The sequence below is a fragment of the Stegodyphus dumicola genome, chromosome 5, assembly GCF_044657685.1.
Source record: "Stegodyphus dumicola isolate Sdum_Otavi_A_Nest chromosome 5, ASM4465768v1".
NCBI lineage: Eukaryota > Metazoa > Arthropoda > Arachnida > Araneae > Eresidae > Stegodyphus > Stegodyphus dumicola.
The window spans coordinates 131,034,054-131,054,407 of NC_140772.1; the positions used below are offsets into that span (position 1 = coordinate 131,034,054).

At 33.9% G+C, this 20,354-nt stretch overlaps 2 protein-coding genes across 10 annotated transcripts in view; both read right to left on the reverse strand.

The window, feature by feature from the left end:
- The window catches only part of LOC118201287 (uncharacterized), a 144,607-nt gene extending 135,742 nt beyond the window's left edge, over positions 1–8,865 (reverse strand). For 4 of the 8 annotated variants that reach the window (XR_015041233.1, XR_015041232.1, XM_085817065.1 and 1 more), the window contains exon 1: positions 8,615–8,865. Coding sequence is in view for 6 of the 8 variants with exons in the window: in XM_085817065.1 (XP_085673191.1) it covers positions 8,615–8,735 (121 nt within the window). In the remaining 2 variants the exon portion in view is untranslated. The remainder of the gene's footprint in view (positions 1–8,614) is intronic. The other 4 variants (XM_085817064.1, XM_085817069.1, XM_085817068.1 and 1 more) reach the window with 2 other exon arrangements.
- A 4,414-nt stretch (positions 8,866–13,279) lies between these two features.
- LOC118180797 (uncharacterized) overlaps positions 13,280–20,354 on the reverse strand; it is a 45,376-nt gene continuing 38,301 nt past the window's right edge. For both annotated transcript variants that reach the window (XM_085817071.1, XM_085817070.1), the window contains 2 exons: positions 20,069–20,193; positions 13,280–13,456 (listed from right to left, as the gene is read on the reverse strand). In XM_085817071.1, coding sequence (XP_085673197.1) covers positions 13,316–13,456; positions 20,069–20,193 — 266 coding nt within the window. In that variant the 3' untranslated portion in view covers positions 13,280–13,315. The remainder of the gene's footprint in view (positions 13,457–20,068; positions 20,194–20,354) is intronic.

Below are 20,354 nucleotides of genomic sequence, written 5' to 3' on the forward strand. Positions count from 1 at the left end.
CCTTGCGTTGTTTTCTCCGCGACGTTTACTTCCGCGATGTTTTCGGCTGTAACCCGTCAAATATGGTTGAGGGCCGCTGTAACAAACATACACCGAAAATACTTTTCTTTTGAAGTTGAGAGAACATACCCGTTGATGATTTTACTTATAATAAACGTGCTCGTATAGCTGACAGCTGCAGTCATGATCCTGTTTGCCATTCCAATCAATGTCACTTTTCTTATTTGAAATAATTTAAGATAGCGTTAGATGAATATTTTTCAAACAGCCAGAATCAAACATGTAAAATTATTCTAATCATTCAGAACTCTAATAATAACGCATGACAAATAATTGCCTCTCAAAATGCTCCAAAGTTAATAACGATTCGCTAAAACTACAAGTTATTTGATGAAACGCATTATTACCCCGTAAACACAAATTCAATACGTACATCTTTAAATATCACAAAAAGATGCTTTTTTATATCTGAAAAACAAAGCATAACTTACTCATAAACCAAAAACAAAATAGAAAAGAATTAGCAAAATTTTCACTTTTGCTAGAACCTAACAACTAAAAATCGTACAGTTACAAATATGTCAAAATGAAATTCAAAACGCATCATTCAAAGGTAAAAATAAGACGTAAAACTAAAAAATAAACAAAATATGAACTTACGTTTGCAATTATTTGAAAGATACAATTTTTCATGATGCACAAAGCAGAATTTTAGGAGAAATTTTCATTTAATATGTATTTCATTCAAATCCAGTTAAATAAAAATGAATTTTTCATCATTGTTAATAACTTGAGAAGTATTCCAGAAATCTTTATATTAAATTTTAATCATTTTAAGAGCTTAAGATAGAAAATATAATATTATTTGCTGTTTGCGACAAAACTCTGTCCGTTATAAACAAAAGTCAGAAGCACGAGATTATTTACATTTTTTATCATACCTTTTACTTCTAACTCTACTTCTTTTATTCCGTATTATTTGCATCTCAAATAAAATCAAATGGTTATGATCGAATTTGTTTTTATTTCTAATCTTCTTGAACTGCACCTACAGCCAGATCATTTTCACGAATTTTATGTTGGCTAAAATGGATGTCTTCTAATATTGGACCCTCAGTTTTTCTCAAAATATCTACTTATCACGAAATATAGAATAGCGAAATAATTAACTCGTAATAAAATCCAAAATCTTCTATAGAAAATCCAAAAATAGTATGGGGGTTTGATCGTCTACGGTGAATTTCCAGACGAATTTTATTGCCAATAGTGAATTTTCCGAAGCTTAAAACTTCATGAATCTCCAACACAGCGCTCATTCGCCAAACAGAGTTAGACTTTTACATTTTTAGTTTCTCACTCCCACTGCTTTAGCAATTAATTATTGTTAACATTATTTACTTTTACATAAGAAAAAGCATTTATATCTCTTTCATAAATTGTTTTATTCCAAATAATTTTAATTGTGTTATTGAAATGGATTCCTTAGTTTTTCAGCAAAGTTTTAATCTGAACTTATGGAGTGGTGTATTTAATTATGACAAGGCACACGAGAGCTATCTGCCTGAGGGGAGGGATGCCTTCGTAGAGGACTTTCTAAGAGAAGCTGGCTCGTATACACGTTGCACATGGGGAAAACCACGAAAACGCCCATGCAGTCAGCTCGTTCGCGGGATTCGAACCTCGGACCGAACTACCAGTGTTCAACGACTTTACTGCACGGCCGGTAGCCCCTGAACTGATGCGAACTTTAAACTGAATTGGGAAAAAGAATACAATGGATTCCATACTTTCATAAAGAAAGGTATTGAGTTATTGTTAATGGCTAAATTTCTGCAGATGAAATAAAATAAACAATTACATTTCTTTTAATTACAAAAAACGAATTTTCTACAGATATTTGCTCAGTTTTAAGAATTTTTCTTATCGAATAGGTTTGGATCAAGTATATATTCGTACCAATTCTCACCTTTTAAATTTGTAGTCTATCCTTTGAATCTTAATTATTCTTTTAATCTTTAATTAAGTCTTCATAATCAAATCAAAAATTCTTTACTTTTATTACATTATAAATTACTAAATTCTTTATTAAATGATTGTAAATTCTTTATTTTTATTACATTTTGTTATATTATGCCTGCTTTTAATTTAATACACACCATTGTCAATATTTTAAAAATATTTTTTTTTGGGGGGGCAAGTAAATTTTATTTTCAATTTGTGATCGAGTTTGTTATTAAGGTCTAAAAATTCAGGAGATATTAAATTAGAATTTTAGTCCTAAGCTATGTCTTTATTTGAAGATATAAATACACATATCATAGTTTGGGTATTATTTCAAATGATACTCTCGGACATTTGAAATGATGTTTTTACAGAAGAAAATATTTAGGCACCAAATGTTTTGAAATTTTAGCTCGAAAGTAGAAAGAAAATCACAGATGACGAGGTAATAGACAAAAATATGCTTCCTCATCAGTTATGAACATCTATTAGGTTTTGTTTTGGTTTATTTGATTATGGCAAATCACCCAAGGGCTATCTGCTTAATGTCATGGATGGATGCCTTCGTGGAGGACTTTCAAAGCGAAACTAGCTCGTATAGAAATTACATATGGGGAAAACCGCGAAAACGCCCTGCAGCCAGCCCGTTTGCGGGATTCGAACCTCGGATCGAATTATGAGTTTTCAGCGACTTTACCGTTCGGTCCCAAGTGGGCTAATCTTTTAGGTAATAAATCTAAAAATGAATTCACAGATCTTTCATCAAATAATGCAACTGAAAGCAGGGAGTCAAAGTCACAACGTACATTACGAAATGTAGGGGGGGGGAGGGAAGTTGGTAAGATTTTAGTAGAATATAAGATTAAAACAACAAAAAAAGTGTAGCTTGCATTGCGTCCAAAATTAAATTAGGCAGCTAAAAAATTTGTAGCATTTTTATTGAGGACAGAGTTCCAAGAAGTCACAGAAAACATTTGCCTTAAAAAGACATTTCAAAATAAATAACTTATGTTCAAGTCATCCATAAGGAAACCATGAAAATGTTTTTTCGGATAGTCCATTGACAGTGATTAGAACTCGCTTCGAACTACCTGTGATCAGTGATTTTACTGCTCGGCCACCGGTAATCTCGCAAATTTGAAATTTATAATTGGATTATTTCGATAATTGCAAGTGGTGTAAAATAGATTTCTTCATTATTTATCGCACCTTTCTGTAGTATACATTCAATCCCCTGTCAGCGCATTTATTAACATATAAGATGTGTACTCTCTGTATCGCTCTAAAATAAATATAATAGGAGACATCATCTTTCAGCAGCAAACTGATTTCCAGAATTTCTTGTATTCTGACTTAAATTGGTACTTTTCCGTTTCGCCGGCTCAAATCTCGAAAAGCAGACTTTGTTGGCGACAGCATACAGTATACACATAAAATTGTTAACAAATGTTAGTTTTAAGAATTTTTTATTTAAGGCATAAACGTTTTAATATGGTTTAAAATTTTGTAAAAAGCCAATAAATAAAAACAATAAATTTGTAAAAAGATATTAATTTAAGAATTTACTATTCTATCATGGTTCAACATCCTGATTCGCCGGTTCGTATCACGTGACCCCATTATTATGTCAAATTGCAGTGCTTTACTTCGCTAGTGCATTCTTATTAGAATTGATGAATTTAACTCTTGATATTGCCTTTTCTATATTTTCGCCTTCGGGTGATTGGTGCGTTTATGTCCTCGTAATTAACTTAATTACCGCGAATGGTCTTAGGGCACAAAATTTAATCTTTGTAAATATTTTACGTGATTGTATGCCAGTATTGAAAGAAACAATCAATCTGGTAAGAAATGGCTGCGACTTGTTTTGAGAATGAGGCGTAAAAGGTTACCAGCGAAGATATTCCGTTTGGCATCAGTTGTACCATTATTGGCGACTTTATCGTTTGGGTCGGCAAAACGAAAAAGTACCCTTAAATTTTCAAAGATTCAATTGTTATCTGTATACTAATTCAGAAGTCAAACAACAAAACATCATATCAAACAACAAAACATAGTCAAAGAACAAAAATCACATAGTTTTTTTTGTTGTTTGACTTCTGAATTAGTATTTATTCGGCGTGTTATTGTGTCTTAATTGTTATCTGTATGTTTAATGTTCCATTTGGAAATTTTTTGCTACAGCGGCCCCCAACCATATTTGGTGATTTTAGATTTGCGCCAAGATCTCAGCAATAAGCGCTCGTGAAACGCGAATATAAAAATAAACAGCACAATATACTAAGATAGTAACAATAACACTAACATGCAGTTTTCTAAGAATATTTTTAAGATTTACTCCTTATTATTTTATCGCATGTAATTGTTCCAGTCAACTGCAGCACTTTAACATATATTAAATTGTTTGATACACCATTTCATGGACGTTAGCTGCTCTGCCCAAGAATATGTAAAAATTTAAAGCAGTAACGAACGATATTCTGGAATCGCTGAACTAATTTCCAACACGGAGGCCAATCATGTTTTTGTTATTTTTAACACTGCACATCCGAATGGGTTCTTCGTTACCATAAAGTTTCATGTTCTGGCCATTTTCGAATACTCCTTTATCAGGTAAGAGGCCTTTTTCTTAAAAAAATGATTCGGAATCCACCTCATTACTTGTTAAATTAAAGACTGTTAACGTCATACTCACACACACCAAAAAAAAAAAAAAAAAAAAAAGTATATATTCTAAAATAAACAATGCGTATTTGAAAACCTTATAAAATTGAATTATATAAGAGAGAGCAAAAATGCAAGACGGTGATAATGTACGATTACATGTCGAGGTAGAAGAACACGCAGCCAGATTTTGACGATATATCCCAGTTGATTGACGATTCCATCTCGGGGAGCGCTTTAACAAAGAATTTCCTTCTGTTTTATATTACCATATGCTGACATCTAAATATACATTTTTCATTTGGTATCCCTTATTCATTATTTTATAGTTTTATTGTAAGTCTCGATCACCTTGGCGACTTTCTAAATTTTCAAAACTGAATTTTTGAAAATTTTGGATATTACTAAATAGGGCTGTATAACCAAATCTCGATCTCGCTATTTCTTACAATAATTTAACTCTTTACCTGTAAAATATTAGCAACTAATTTTTCTACCATGATGCAGGATGTCTTAATACCACGTTTCAGAAGTTCTAGGAGGGATAGGGTGCACCCTCAACGACTCGGAATCGTATAGCCATGCAGAATCTGAAATGCTTTTCTGACACGGTAGATGGCGTTGCGCGAAAGCTCATTTAGAGAATCGTTATTTCGCGTAAGAACACAAAGTTAATAGGATGAATAATTACACGAACGTGGAGTTAGCCAATATACATTTAGCATATGGGGCTGCAGATTGTAGTGGGCCAGCCGCACGCAGCGCTTGTACGCGGAACGATATACTATGAGGCGTCATCCAGCAATAATTTCTTTGCAAAGATGCACCGGAGGTTAGCTAAAATAGGCTCCTTTCAAAGAGCTGCCATGAATCGATGAATCGGGCACGATTAGCCTGGACTCCAAATATTGAAGAGCATGTGCTACATCAGGTATAGGAAACTCCAAATTTGATTATGCAAAGTGTAGCGCATGCAGTCGGAGTTTCCCGTTCTACCATCTGGAGGATTTTCAGAGTAAACGAATTGCAACCGTATCACGTGCAGCTTATCCAAGCTGCTTTTGCACAACGGTATCTTGAAAAGTGTGCTACAAATCACAGTTTCCCTGCTAATGTGTTGTTCACCGATGAGGCATCCTTCACAAGGGAAGGAATATTTAACGCCCATCTATGGGCTGTAGAGAACCCTCATGCAACACGACATCGTGTAGCGCAGAGTCGGTTTTCGGTTAATGTTTGGGCCGGCATTGTGGGGAATCACCTCATCGGACCTTACCTGTTGCCTTTTCGTCTAACCGGTTGTATCTACTTGATCTTTCCGTAGCAAGTCATGCCACAACTTTTAGATGATGAACAAATTTCTGCATCGATGCGACAGACAATGTAGTTCCAACAGGATGGGGCCCCTGTCAGTTTCAACCATAACTTTCGGAGCCACCTAGAAGTCAGATTTGGCAAACACGTGGCCAAATCTGAAGGACGTGGTGGTCCGGTGCGTTGGCCTGCTTGATCACTGAACCTATCATGTCTTGATTTCTTTTTATGGAGGTGTATGAAGATACCGCTTTATGACGCCTGCGCTGACAACGTCGAGGTGCAAGAATCGCATTTGCAGCCGAGGAAATTCAAGAAATGCCTGAAATATTCTAGAATATTCGGAATTCCATGCGCCGTAGATGTGAAGCGTGCATTGAAGTCGGTGGACAAAACACTACCTTTGACTCATGTAACTTTTGTTCATGTAAATTTATTATTAAAGCGAATACTAACATATCTGGCATCTTTTAACTTCTGATCTGTCTTTGTACACCAGCGCGTCAGGAAAGCATTTTCGACCCTGCATTGGTATATGATTCTGAATAACTGGAGTGCATCCTATAAGAGTTGCTCCTGACATTGACTTTAGCCTTGGGGCCCTCATAATATGACCGTAGGAATCAGCCTAACTCTTCCCTGTTCTGAAAGAGGATCAGTGGTCGACAGTTCCGGAAATTTCTCTCCCGTCTTTCTTACCATTATCTCTCTCGAAAGCTTTATGCTTGATAGTATTTAAGTGCCTTCATGCCGTAAAAATACTATTCACTTATAAGCATCCATGGTTTCTCAGGGATTGGAGCCCTTGCCGAAGGCCACATAAACTGGCTCCCTTCACTATGTCAACAGGGCGGTATGAAAGTTTGTAATAACATACAGATTGCAGTCTCTTTTAAGTCGTATTTCTTTTTAAATTTTATACAACTGCAATATATCGTTGCAATTTTTTTTTTTTTTTTGTTTACAGAAGCAAAAGAACTTTTTAAAATCAAAATACTTTTTTTTATTGGAGTTTTAATTTTTGTTAACAGTAAAAATTTAAGGATATGAATTTGTAACAGGAGTTATTTTTGTTTAATAAGGGAATTAGGTTAAATGTCAGAGTTAAGAAAACAAAAATCAAAATCGAAATTTAAAAATCAAATCCTCATGTTTTGTCTGGCAGAAATGAATAAACATATTTTTTCTCTTTTTATTACGAATAAGTTAATAAAAAAATCTGATGCGGACAAAACATGACTTCCTGTTGTTCTTGTGACTTATCTCACTTGCCTGATAGTAGCATCAGAAGAGGCCTACGAAATTCATCCTGGCAAGGACAGCAAAACTGCACCTGTCATTGGCAAGAGTCTTGAGTACCATACAGATGACAGTTCAACTTCCGCCTCCAATTTGGATGGAGAACATTCGGAGAGTCTCTTACACCTCTTCACCTACCACCAACCTCTCGAGAAGCTCGCGATATATTTATAGTGCCCTTGCTGCAAAGATACTATATATTTACAAGTATCCATGTCTTCTCCGGGATTCAAACTCGGGCCCTTTGGTACTGCAAAAAGTTCCCTTAAGAACTAGACCGTCTGGGCGGCGGACATGACTTCCTTGTACGGCCTATTAAATAATATATATTTCTCGCTGCATTCCATTTAAAATTATTTGTTCTAATTTTATTAGAGATACATTTCTCGTACAATTAGTTCAGTTCTCAATTCGCGGCAAAGCAAAAATACATAAAACTCAAAAACATCTTCATTAAAAAGTGTAAAATACAGAAAATTAAAAGACCAAACAGTTAAAAACAGCTAAAAAACACTTTTTACAATTGGAATTAGCGTTTCTATGCAGAAACAAGCAATTCGGCCAGCGGGTAGGAAGACAGATTTCTCGGTACCTAAAACTGAAAGTTTACTTTTTATCCCACTTTGTATAAAGACATTGAATTTGATGCACAAACTGACTTAATTCACTATTCTACTAAGAGTTGAAAAGCATAAAAACCTTAACCGCAACATAAGAACAACAGGATTAAGCCACTTTTAAAGCGAAAAATGCACAATTTACCAATATATAAGAATAAAAACCCTGAGCTTACCAAACCGGATATCAGAGAGGTTATATGTACTTTTGGTGCGGCCGATTGCAATCAAAAAGATGTTGCACAACTACATGTTATAGCAGTTCCATGTACAAAATTTCAACGTTCTGAAGCAACTCATTTTTGAGTTATGCGAGATACATATATACGTACGTACAGAAACCACGAAAAACATCTCTTCTGAATCCATATTAAATCCATTTTACAATCCGTTTTTGAAAAAAAGAGTATTTTATTCTGTCCGTACGTAATGCCACGCATAAACATAGTTCGAGTGTATTCGAGAGCAGTCAAAATGGATATTTTCGTTGAAATATGATACCCAAAATGTTTCGCGATTACAGTAAGGATGTAAAAATAGTTCAATGAATGAAAAGTAACAAAAACTGTCAGTTACTTCCTTTTAATAGTTAAAAATATATTATGTATTTGTAGTAAAAAAATGGTGCTTTTTTCCTCTAATCTTAAAATAATGCATCTCATTTTCCAAAAACAAAAAAAAAAAAAAAAAAAAAAAAAAAAAAAAAAAAAAAATCATACCAAGAAGTGTGGGATCTTCTCTGTATACATCATCTCCCACAAGAGCCTCTGCCATGGCCCGCCGCATCGCAGCTGTTGGCTTCGTCACGGCATCACTTCGCAGATCCACTTCTGGTACCATACTCTTCTGTTCTTTCGAAGAAACTGAGGTTGAAAACTTACATTGGTTGATGAAGTGTTTTATTCTTTTTAAACGTCTCCAGATTGTCTGAAATCGCAATGTTCAACACTCACATAGTTTTCCCCTTCTGCGCCTAGCAACCCACCGTATAAAGATAAAGAAATAATAACTGAGTGATTAGATAAATTCGCCACTTAAAATTTATATCGCTTTTTAAGATACAAGCTACGATATCGAGAAAAGATGAACGAAATGCCATTTCAAATGGAAAAATTAAACTGTTTTTTTCTCCTCATTTAGCTACAACAATTAATTAATTAAATAAATTTTAGGAATATTGAAGTATAAAACTCTGAAATCTGGAACCTAACTAGTACATAATTATAACTCACACAGAACTACACTGGCTATCATTAATTAAGGAAAAATTACAACAGTGATGATTACTCAAAAAGTTACGTGTAGAATTCAATGAAACTGGCCCGAAGTATGCAACACATAGTAAGGTATAAAATAAAATGAAAAGAATTACTAGACAATTATGGCGTTATTCAAATTAGCATACGCATAAAATGAACAAATCGGATGTGCAAGTTTGGTATAGGAATATTACCTTCAATATGGAGTATTATTTGCCCTAGAAGCAATACAACACATACAGCGATGTGCGATGCTGTTATGCAGTCTATCAGTTCCTCAAAAAATGAGAGCCATTGCTCTGGCAAAACAGTTGCAAGTGCGGCAAGGATCTGAAGAAGATAATTTAGAGCAGCTATACGTCTACCTAAAGCATCTCAAACATGCTCGATAGAATTCAGGTCCGGTGATCGAGTTGGCCACTCCATGCGCTGAATGAGCATACTAAATGCTTCCACTCGCTGAGAACAGATACTTAAAACCCTGTCTGTATAACTCGAGTTCAAATATATCTATACATATTAATCTTCACAGAACACGACGTCTAAATAGTGGAAGGTTGCTATGTCTAAATAGCAGGGAAGCAAAAAGAGATGCACGTAACATATTTCAATCAGCTCTTTTACGAATAGGACTTAACTTAGAAACATGGAGAGTTAGGTGGTCTTATCCCGTACTGAATTACACTTAAAATCTTGATAGCGCATGGAAAATATGATTCACTTTTATCTTTGAAATTATGCAGATTCATTCATTTTAAAAATTCCCGGGGTATTTGGAATGGTATTTCCTAAATATTAGACAAGAGTTTGAAAAAATATCGTTTGAGGGAAAAAATTCATAACATCTGTAAGACAGAATCCTCTACTGACGACTGGAAGCCAATTCCAATAAGAAATTAAGATGGCAACTACCTTACTAATGTCTCATATCCTTAATGTGTTTTCAGAAAATAACCCTACAGGAGATAATTTTATATAATAGCTATACATGTAGTTATGTTGATATAACGAAGGCATTCTATAGAATACATAAACTTTTTTCTAAGCTAAGGCAGGCGTAAGCAAAATAGGAAAATTCTGTGATGCATGTGAACTCATATGCATTTTACTACATGCAGACTCATGCATTTTACTACTACATGCAGACTCATATGCATTTTATTACATGCAGACTCATATGCATTTTACTACATGCAGACTCATATGTATTTTACTACATGCAGACTCATATGCATTTTATTACATGCAGACTCATATGCATTTTACTACATGCAGACTCATATGCATTTTACTACAGTGGTGGCCAAAATTGTGGACACTTTTGGAAATTTTTATGATTTTGAACTTTGTATGCTTATAGAAAATGTTACGTTTCGCAAAATGCAAACTTGTATACATCATTTAAAAGAGAATTTATTACTGAATTCAATACAAAACACAAAATTCAATTATTTGCAATACAAAAAAAGTTATATGTACTTTGATATAAATAAAAAACACAGTTATGAATTGGTTTCTAATGTCTAGCTTTCCTGGCCAATCACTGTTCTTGTTCTGAGAACCAATCAAATGTTAGTAACTGCCAGTAGAAGCTGACATCATGTTTACACTTGAAACAATTCATTATTTTGCTTTGTTCTGCAGAAGGAGGACCTGTTTCTTATACACTGCAATTACAAGTAGGAATTTTTGTAAAAATTTTTAATATTTAGTGAAGAAGCAATGACAATAAATAAAAGAGTAGATTGGACACCTAGAAAGAGATGTAATATTATTGTGTTACGAGAAAGTGGTCATTCTTATGCTGAAATTGCAAGACAGGTGGGTGGTTCAGTGACTGCATCTGGAGTCCGAAAGTTTTGTTTACGATATCAGGAGACAAATTCAATAAAAAACAAAGAAGGAAAAGGCCGAAAAAGGTGCACCACATCTATTGATGACAGAAGAATAAAAAGACTATGTCTCCAAGATAGAAAAATGTCATCAGCGGCCATCAGAAGTGATCTGAATGATGCTGGTGTTTCTGTCAGTTCAAGAACAATCAGGAGAAGATTAACAGATGTTGGACTGAGAGGTAGAATTCCACGAAAAAAGCCTTATCTTAATTTTCAGCAACGGAAACAAAGACTACAGTGGGCAAAGGAACACATTAATTGGACAGATGATCAGTGGTCACAAGTTATATGGAGTGATGAAACTAAGATATCGTTATTCGGTAGTGATGGGCGAAAATATGTAAGACGTATAATAGGAGAAGAGCTACATCCTGACTGCATTCAAGCAACTGTGAAGAACCCAGTTAGTGTTATGATTTGGTCATGCATGTCAGCAGATGGTATAGGTTGCCTTCATGTCATCGATGGGACACTGAATGCCAGAAAATACATTGACACTATTCTAGAGCCAAAACTTCTACCTTCCATCAGAGATCTCTTTCCCAACAATGCTTCGTTTATTTTTCAGCAGGATTCTGTCCCTTGCCACACGGCCAAAATATCGATAGAGTGGTTTCGTACAAAGAGCATTAAAGTGTTGTCACGGCCAGGAAACAGTCCTGACCTCAATCCTATCGAAAATTTGTGGCACCGTTTGAAAACTCTTGTCCGAATGAGGCGCCCATCAAATAAAAGGGAACTAATTGAGGCTATAATTGTTTCCTGGCATCATGAAATAACGAAAGAAGAGCTTAAAACTCTTGTCAGCTCAATGAAACGTCGATGGTCGATGTGAAGCTGTAATCCAAAATAAAGCGTACCCTACTAAGTACTGATAACTCACTGCAATCATCACTATCTAATGTATATCCATAACTATTATCGTTTAACTTTTTTTTTGTATTGCAAATAATTGAATTTTGTGTTTTGTATTGAATTCAGTAATAAATTCTCTTTAAAATGATATATACAAGTTTGCATTTTGCGAAACGCAACGTTTTCTATAAGCATACAAAGTTCAAAAACATAAAAATTTCCAAAAGTGTCCACAATTTTGGCCATCACTGTACATGCAGACTCATACGCATTTTACTACAAAACCATCTGAATGAATTATTTTGGATGTTCTTGGGCCAATATCGGATACTAATGATAACATATATATCATAGGTCTTATGCATTGTTTTAGACACTAGGAAAAAACTTTTCCCGTACTTGAATCACTGCGAGCAACAATTTTTTATTAATACTATTTAATTGTATCTGAGAGCGATTTGTTTCCTTCCGGATTAATTCTATCCTCTGTATTTTAGTACACCTGATTAAATTCTTTCTGTCTACTCCTAGTTTCCTCTTTTGTGATTTATATTAGCGATCGACAGTCGCGATGGAAAATTTCTTCCTGTTATCAAAATGTCTACTGTCGTCAGACTGTGACATCCTAGCGCTATACGTCTGGAAAATATCCACTCGACCTCTAGCTTTATCCGGACGTACTTGTACTTTCTGATACACAACCTCGCTTTCTGTGTTGAAATCAGAAGTTGAAGCAGTTTTCAAGAAGAAGTACTCTTTGTTACATCCTATATTTTTGGATTATTATTTGTGATCCTGCTTTAAGAAGGATTTTTTCCGGGCATCTTGGTACTGCTAATGCTACGCTTTCTTATTGCCTTAATTGTATTAGCTGTTACCCATTTGCAGCTGTAATAAATATCAACGCTTCCTGTTCTACGCATCTAATTATTCCAGGGATTGAACACGTGCAGGTTAACACGCGATTCTATCTTGCGAGCATACATAACACACTGATAAATCAATTCTAATTGGAAATTTGTGTATTTATTCTTTCTGTTGAATTTCTTAGATGGTCTGTTATTTTATGTATTGTTTCAATGATATGGTGGAATTTGTTTAATTACTTAAGTAACAAAATACGAAATATATGATATAATTTGAAATAAGCATTGTATCAACTAGAAGTTTTTATGCCGAGCTATCTACTATGCATTACAAACTTTTAAATTCTATCCAAACAAACAAACTACAGTTTTTATAATTAGCATTTTTTTTCTTTTTACGAAAGAAAAGTTTATTATAGTTTCTTTGCTTTATGATTTGTTATATGCATTTGCTTCTTCATAAAATTTACTGCCGTTATATTGTCTTAATGATCGAGCATAACTGCATCTTAAAGTGATAATAGATTTTTATTTTCATTCTTTATTTACACAGCGATGCTCTGGATTTTGCGAAAAGCAGATGCTACATCGTCTTCAGAGAGATCTGAATGCAGAACAAAGCGCACTCGGTTACCGAACCACGTCGAAGCCTTGACTAAAACTTGTTCTGGATCTTCTTCTTTTACCTAAGAGATTGAAAAGAGCAATATTATACAATTTGCTTTCAAATTTTGATATGTTTTGAGTGTAGTCAGAACCAAATACAGCTTTGACATTGTAAGTTAATGCATATAAATTCAGACTTTAAGAAGAGTAATGTAGTAAATTTTTGTTCTTGATGACTAAACGTATTATTTCATTTAATTATCTAGATTAAGAAAAATGAGAAATTTAATGACTGATGCCTTTAAGGATCAATATGAAATAATATGAAACCACTTTTCATTGTATACAGAGTTACACATTTGGCCAGTTTACACAAGGCAAGACTAAGAAGCATGCTTTGAACTGGCTCCAATATTTATGTTATGCATAGTCGGATTGAAACATTTTGAGATTTTATTCTCTTATTTAGAATAAGATGACTCTAAGTAAGATCGATTCTCATTTAGGGTACTTTAATATTTCATTCTCTTGCTTAGAATTATACGGCCCAATTATTTTTTGCTTTTCAAATTTGAGTATTTCACATTGAATTACACTTTTCATAGGGTTTTATAAACAATTCACAGACATAAAAGACTCGTGTGGCATCCTCTGTAGCAATGCGGACATGCCGTTTTATTCTTCCTCATAAGAGAATTTCTTTCCTCGTAGTTATCGTTTCAATACTGAGGATGTCCAGAAATTCCATTTTATTAAGTCTATGCATTTTTTCTACACTAGAACATCTGCACGTAGCATGTAGAGCAATTTTACGCAATGCTAATGTCACAGTTACAAACGCTCAGCCAGGGACTGTCCTGGATCAGAACGACTGTTTTTCCTCAATGAATCTGGGCTTTTGTTTCTTTTATGGTTCCACTCAAATAGCTTTCAAAACGTTTACATAATACTCCTAAAGCCACATCAGCAAACATGCAGCCGGGATTCGTCCTGGAAACCAAGCCACGGTTTTTCCTCAACAAATCTGGTTTTTGTACCTCCCCAACCTGTATACACAAGTAACGTTTTTGGTCCAAAAAATCGATAATGAGTTTTCAGTGAATAATTGCAAATTAGTATCACTACAGCAGATTTTTGCTAGTTTTACGATGATGCCTGTCCTTTCTGTGTGTCTGTATGTATGTGGCGATTGTTTTGTCCCTATAACTTGTAGGGTCTTACTTTATTTTTGTAGTACTTATTTTTATTTTAGAAATAGCTTTTTTTTTTACTTCCTCATTTTGCTATCTACGCTTTCCTGCCAGAAAGTATTTTCAGTTTTACCCTTTATGCAAATAGGGTAGAAACTACTGTTTAAGCTCAGGTCTTACTTACTTACTTACTTACTTACCACCAGCTGAAGTGCTGTAACGCCTGTTATATGACTATCCGCATTTGTATTCAGTTGGAGGAGCAATCTATTGTTGCTAGGCCTAGTCAAAAATCTCTACAGAATGTTAAAATTTGTAGCGGAATTTATAAAGTTACTTCAGAAGATGGGTATTTGTGACCTATGGTTATTAAAGAGACCCTTTCAAGATTTTGACTCTGCTGAATGCGGATTTTAGCAATGTTTTATGTATTGTGATTCTGAATTTACAGAGAATTTTTCTGAGTTACTTCAGTTAGAGAGAGCGTGTTCTGCTTTTCAGTCACGTTGTTGCTACGAGTTAAAGCTTGCTAGATTACGGCCGTGCTTATTACGTGCTTGTTAGTCTATGTCGGTGATTTTAGCCATGAGCCAACTACGCGGTAAACAACTCTGTGTAGCTTATGCTAATCTGCTTAGCATTAGTTTAATTTAACACTTACTATTTTAGGTTCAAACCAAAAATGCGTGCTTCCTGTTCGCCCAAGAGCCATCTGTGAATGAGTTAAAATAAAAATATTTTAACCCTTCTTCTGAGTTGTTACTAACACAACAGAGTCTAGCGAATAGTCCGTACACTGTTCTGCTAGATTCTAGCAGTCAAATAACTTTATTTTAGCTAGAACACTATAAATTCTTGTATGAAAGTTCCAAAAATTTCTATCGAAAATGTTATTTTACATGAAGCTGATAACAGTGTAAGATATATTTTAATCTTATAACAGTTATTTTAATTTAGATAAACTTTCCTATCAATTATTCGTTTTCACTTATAACTCCCTACCAAAATGAGTTTTTAGAAACGCGTTGAATGCAAATGAGTTAGAAACAGCACTTAAAGAACGTTAAACTTACTTCGAGAGAGAGAGAGAGATAGGAATCCTGAGTAGCGCGTGTTTGCCTTTGGGCTAAGTCTTTCTAAAAGCAATTAGGCTCGGTCGCATATTACGCGCCTTTTGATATTCGCCGGCTAGTTTAAATTAAGGGCTACGTTAAGATTTGTGTTAGCCTCGGCTAAGTCACTTAATTAATTACAGTTACTTCTTATTTTGATTTCAAGCCCGAGTGGAGGCTTTAATGAAAGCCCGAATAAACGGCCAACTGTTCATCTTATTTTGAGTGAAATGAAGTGTAGTTAACCCTTATTGAGTTTACGACATCTATTATTTGAGCTCAGCTTCAAGTCGCTAACAAGTTCACTAAGTCCCTCGATATTTACTTTAGACAAAAAGAATGAGGAACTCTACAACAGTCTTTAATAGACAACCGGAAGTTCTACTTTACTTAGAGCACGTAAACGTTTTTAAAGAAAATCTATATTAAAGTATAATCCAAAACTTTCAGTTTTAGTATTTAAGACTTTTATATTAATGAGAACAACATATTAGATTTTGGCTAAAACTGATAAACCGAAGGTAATACTTTACTTGAGGCTCTGAACAGACTTTCGTAAAAAAATATGAAATGATCCGAAACTTCTCCAATTTGGTATTTAAAATAGGTATGTGATTGAGAATAACATATTACCTTTATAAGAATTAAATATATTCTTGGAATTATGCTAAACGTAAGGAGAGTAATCTATCCATTATAGAGACGAGCTCTTGTTATGAAATAATTAAATGTAATCTAAATAAATTAGCCTTAATTCTAATTTTGTATCCGTTTCACAATTATGTCGAATCACTTTTCAAAAAAGGAGGATGCTGCGACCAAATGTTATCGGTATGTATTATGTTTATAGAAATATATAGCGATTATTAAAAAAAATATGTGCCAACACTTAACATTTTATTGGAAATCCTCGAGATATGGTGATTTTAAAGATTTTTTGATTTTATTATTGGATTATTATTGGATTTTAAAGATTTTGTGATTTTATTAGGCGGAATTGAGTGATGTTTCATAAATAAAGCTAAAATGATAAAAAAAAAGGTGGTCATCTTATTAAGGAAATTAATAAATAAACTGAAAAAGTACTGAAAAGAAATATATCACAGGACTTTACTCTGTCGATAATCCTAATGATATACTGCTTTTAAAACTGTGTATTTGTTGAGTCATTTTTTTATATGTGAATCCAAATACTGTATGACCAGAGGATCGGTGCGATATTTTCAAACGAATGTGTATATGGACACTTTTAGTTATTATTTCTCATTTTATGGGAGAATAAATTAATAAAAATGAGTATTGTTTATAATTAACATGAAGTCATAAAATTTACAAACAAATTAGGTTTTATTTACAAACGATCAACTGGAATTGATAATTTATGTAAAGCTCCATATGCCATTATATGGAACTGGCAGGATGTTGTTTTTCATGTCGATCATGTATCAGCTATTTTTCCCCCTTGTGATTTCCTGCAAATGCTTTTCAAGACGATTATATGATAGTTATTGCGCACTGTCTGTATATTAACGTGCAATGCTGGCATTAACAATCACGGAGAATAATCGTGTTTGTTGATCACTCCGATTTCATCTCTTTGAATTGCCACTGTCATCGAAATACGGAAGCATGATTAAATGTTTCTCTACCTAACACATACTGTTACATGCCAACTGTTATCTTACAGTCCAAGTATAAGGCAAACTTTAATCACATATCTGCCGGATAATCACAGAGACGCCTTGCTCTTTCGCTACGACCAAGTAAACTCTATTTATACAGACAGCCAAAATGTTCGTGGAAATGTTCATGAAAGCCAAAGTTTTCATAAAAAGCGTTATGTTCATGAAAATATCTTATTCAAACTCTTCAAGAAACAATAAAAATGGAAATGAATATTAGTCCTATTAGCCTAAAGTGGATACTTGGGCATGCAAGTATACTAGAGAATGAAGTTGCTGACGCAGCAGCTAAGGAAGCCACATTAAAAGATGACTGATATCCATCTTCCTATTCCGAGACATAAATCAAGAACAAAATTTCTAAGCAAGTTTTAATGAAAGGGCAACGAACCAGATACAGGAGGATTAACTCACGAATACTTCTCAGAAGTATCTCTAAAAAGAATAAAAGCAAATTTCCTGATACTACAATTAGCAACGAATTATGGAATGTTTCCATCTTATTCACAGCGATTCTTAACAAGAAATATAAGATATGCGTGCGGAATATCACCACAACTAGGAGATGCTAAATAATATATATGTCAATGTACATTTCTTATTATGGCAAAGTATTTACTGGATTTGCATCAAAAATTCCAGCAAAATATTTATTCTGCAATACAATGTGTGTCTCTCCACTTCAACAAATTATGAAATATATTATTGAAAACAAAGGCACAGTGATTATAAATAATTAATCATATTACATAAGCGAATTTGCATGTTTCAAGAGCAATTAAGGATTATAGCCTGTCTACATTTGCAAAGAGCAAGAGAACAATTATATCATAGAAATGGGTATGTAATCTTCTTTCTCTCTGTATGTGTTGTAGTATACGTTTTCCTTCCTTACTATATTTTTTTATTACTTTATATGTTTAACAAAGGTCCAATGTGTACCATTGACGAGGTTAACCAAATTACCAGTAGAGGGAAGTTATTCAACGTTAATGCTCTCAGCCTTATGCATATGGAGAGCGGATGGCTGATCAGTTGCTTCGGGAATTTTCGGCACAAGATTTAAAATTGTGTCCCCACAATGTTCTTCATTGAACGGGACGAAAGTTCAAAATACACATAGATAGGTGGCCAAATACTGATTCATGACTATTCAACTGCAAGTTAACTTTCATTACACCCAATACGGGGTTACCACTCCTAATATCAAGAAAGAGAAACAGAGGCGACTTCAAAACTTTTCAGTCAGCCCCTATATGTAGACGAAAGGAAAACATACAATATAATTTAGGACAGAATAGAATTTACAAATCTTAGATTACAAGAAGGCGGATAATCCCACTGAAATACCGACGCTCATGTCAGGCTTCAAGGATGGGAATAAGACATGAAGTGAGATGAGAAGGAAAAACCCACTGAGACAATGATAAGACCCTGATATGCAAACGAACGAACGGAATCTGAAGCATAAAACAGCATTATCAAATGCCTTAACATTTAGTTTAATCGCATTATAGCCCGTGCCAACAGGTAGGAAAAAATTTCTTTTTCAGCAGTACCATATAGTTCTTGCAAATCAGAAATTACTTGCCTCTATGCGGCATATATATATATATATATTACCGCCAACTGAGAAGTGCAACCCTGAACAGTATTAGGATAAACGGCTTGCTCCACTTTTGCAGGCTACATATTTATCCGATATGCCATTATACTTCTCCATGTTGTCCATTGTCTTCTGATGACTATCCTAATAAAATTGTCACCAGGAATGAAATTTGACATGATACTGAAAGTGATTAGATTTACATATTTCAAACGTATATCCGAAGTCTCATCCTTTCAATGCCAAATTGTATTATGGAACTTATTGTCGCTTTTGGTGAAACAAGGCGATGGCTGACACTAATTATTTTGTAATCCATAGGTTTTAGAATTTTCTACATACGCCTTTTTTCCTTGCAGCGCAAGTTCTATCTTTGATAAATACTGCTTTCCTTTTTCTTTTGGTGCTTCTTAAAGCAGTACTTTAAATGATCAGCAATACATGTTATCAAACCTAAGTAAAATATAAAAAATTTAGTATCGATAATATTCCTGAAATTATTTGTCAGTAAGACCAGATAAAATCACATATAGAATGCAAACAATACTTTGATTGCAGCCATGTGCCTCTGCTTCTATTTCCTGCCAGATTTGTGGCAACTGAACACATCTGTTTATAGATGAAAGGTTATGTTAGAATCACCATTTAGGTATATATACCATAAATGAAATGTAGCATTATATCAAACGTGCATGCACTGAAGTATTGAAAACACATCCTGATGGCTATAAGGTATACTATTTATATTGTAATCTGTTATTTGTCTTTGTAATCAGTTTAGCCTAACGCAAGTTATATCTTCGTGGTGTTGCAATATTAATGGCAGCAGTACATATTGTAACTGAAAACGTAAATAAATGAACAAACTTTTAATATGTGAAACTTACTTTTAATATATAAATGACTAGTTAATGATCTCATCTGTAGCAATCTTCAATGTTCGAAAAGGAATGTTTTAAATTCCAGTAATATTTCTTATCATGAAATTTATAAATAATTCATATTCTCAGAAACGTATTATATTTTAAATTAAGATTATCCATAAACATTCCAAAGATAATAAGATTTTAAAAATGTTACAACATTAACACAGTTTACGTACCAGAGCCATTCTGTCTACAAACTGCTGAGATGTGAAGCGAGATGAAGGGAAATTAAGCAACAGCATATTTGTTTCTACTGCATCAGGATTAATAGTGATCAAATCACTGTTCAGATTATAAATGTCTGCAAAAAAAGTAACATTGTATTTATCTTGAACAATAAGGTATATAACACTAAAATGGAGTGGAAAACACAAATATAACATAATTTTTTTTATATATAAAAGGTGATATTCTATTTGTATTTCATAATAATACGTAATACTAATTTACATTCAGAATAAG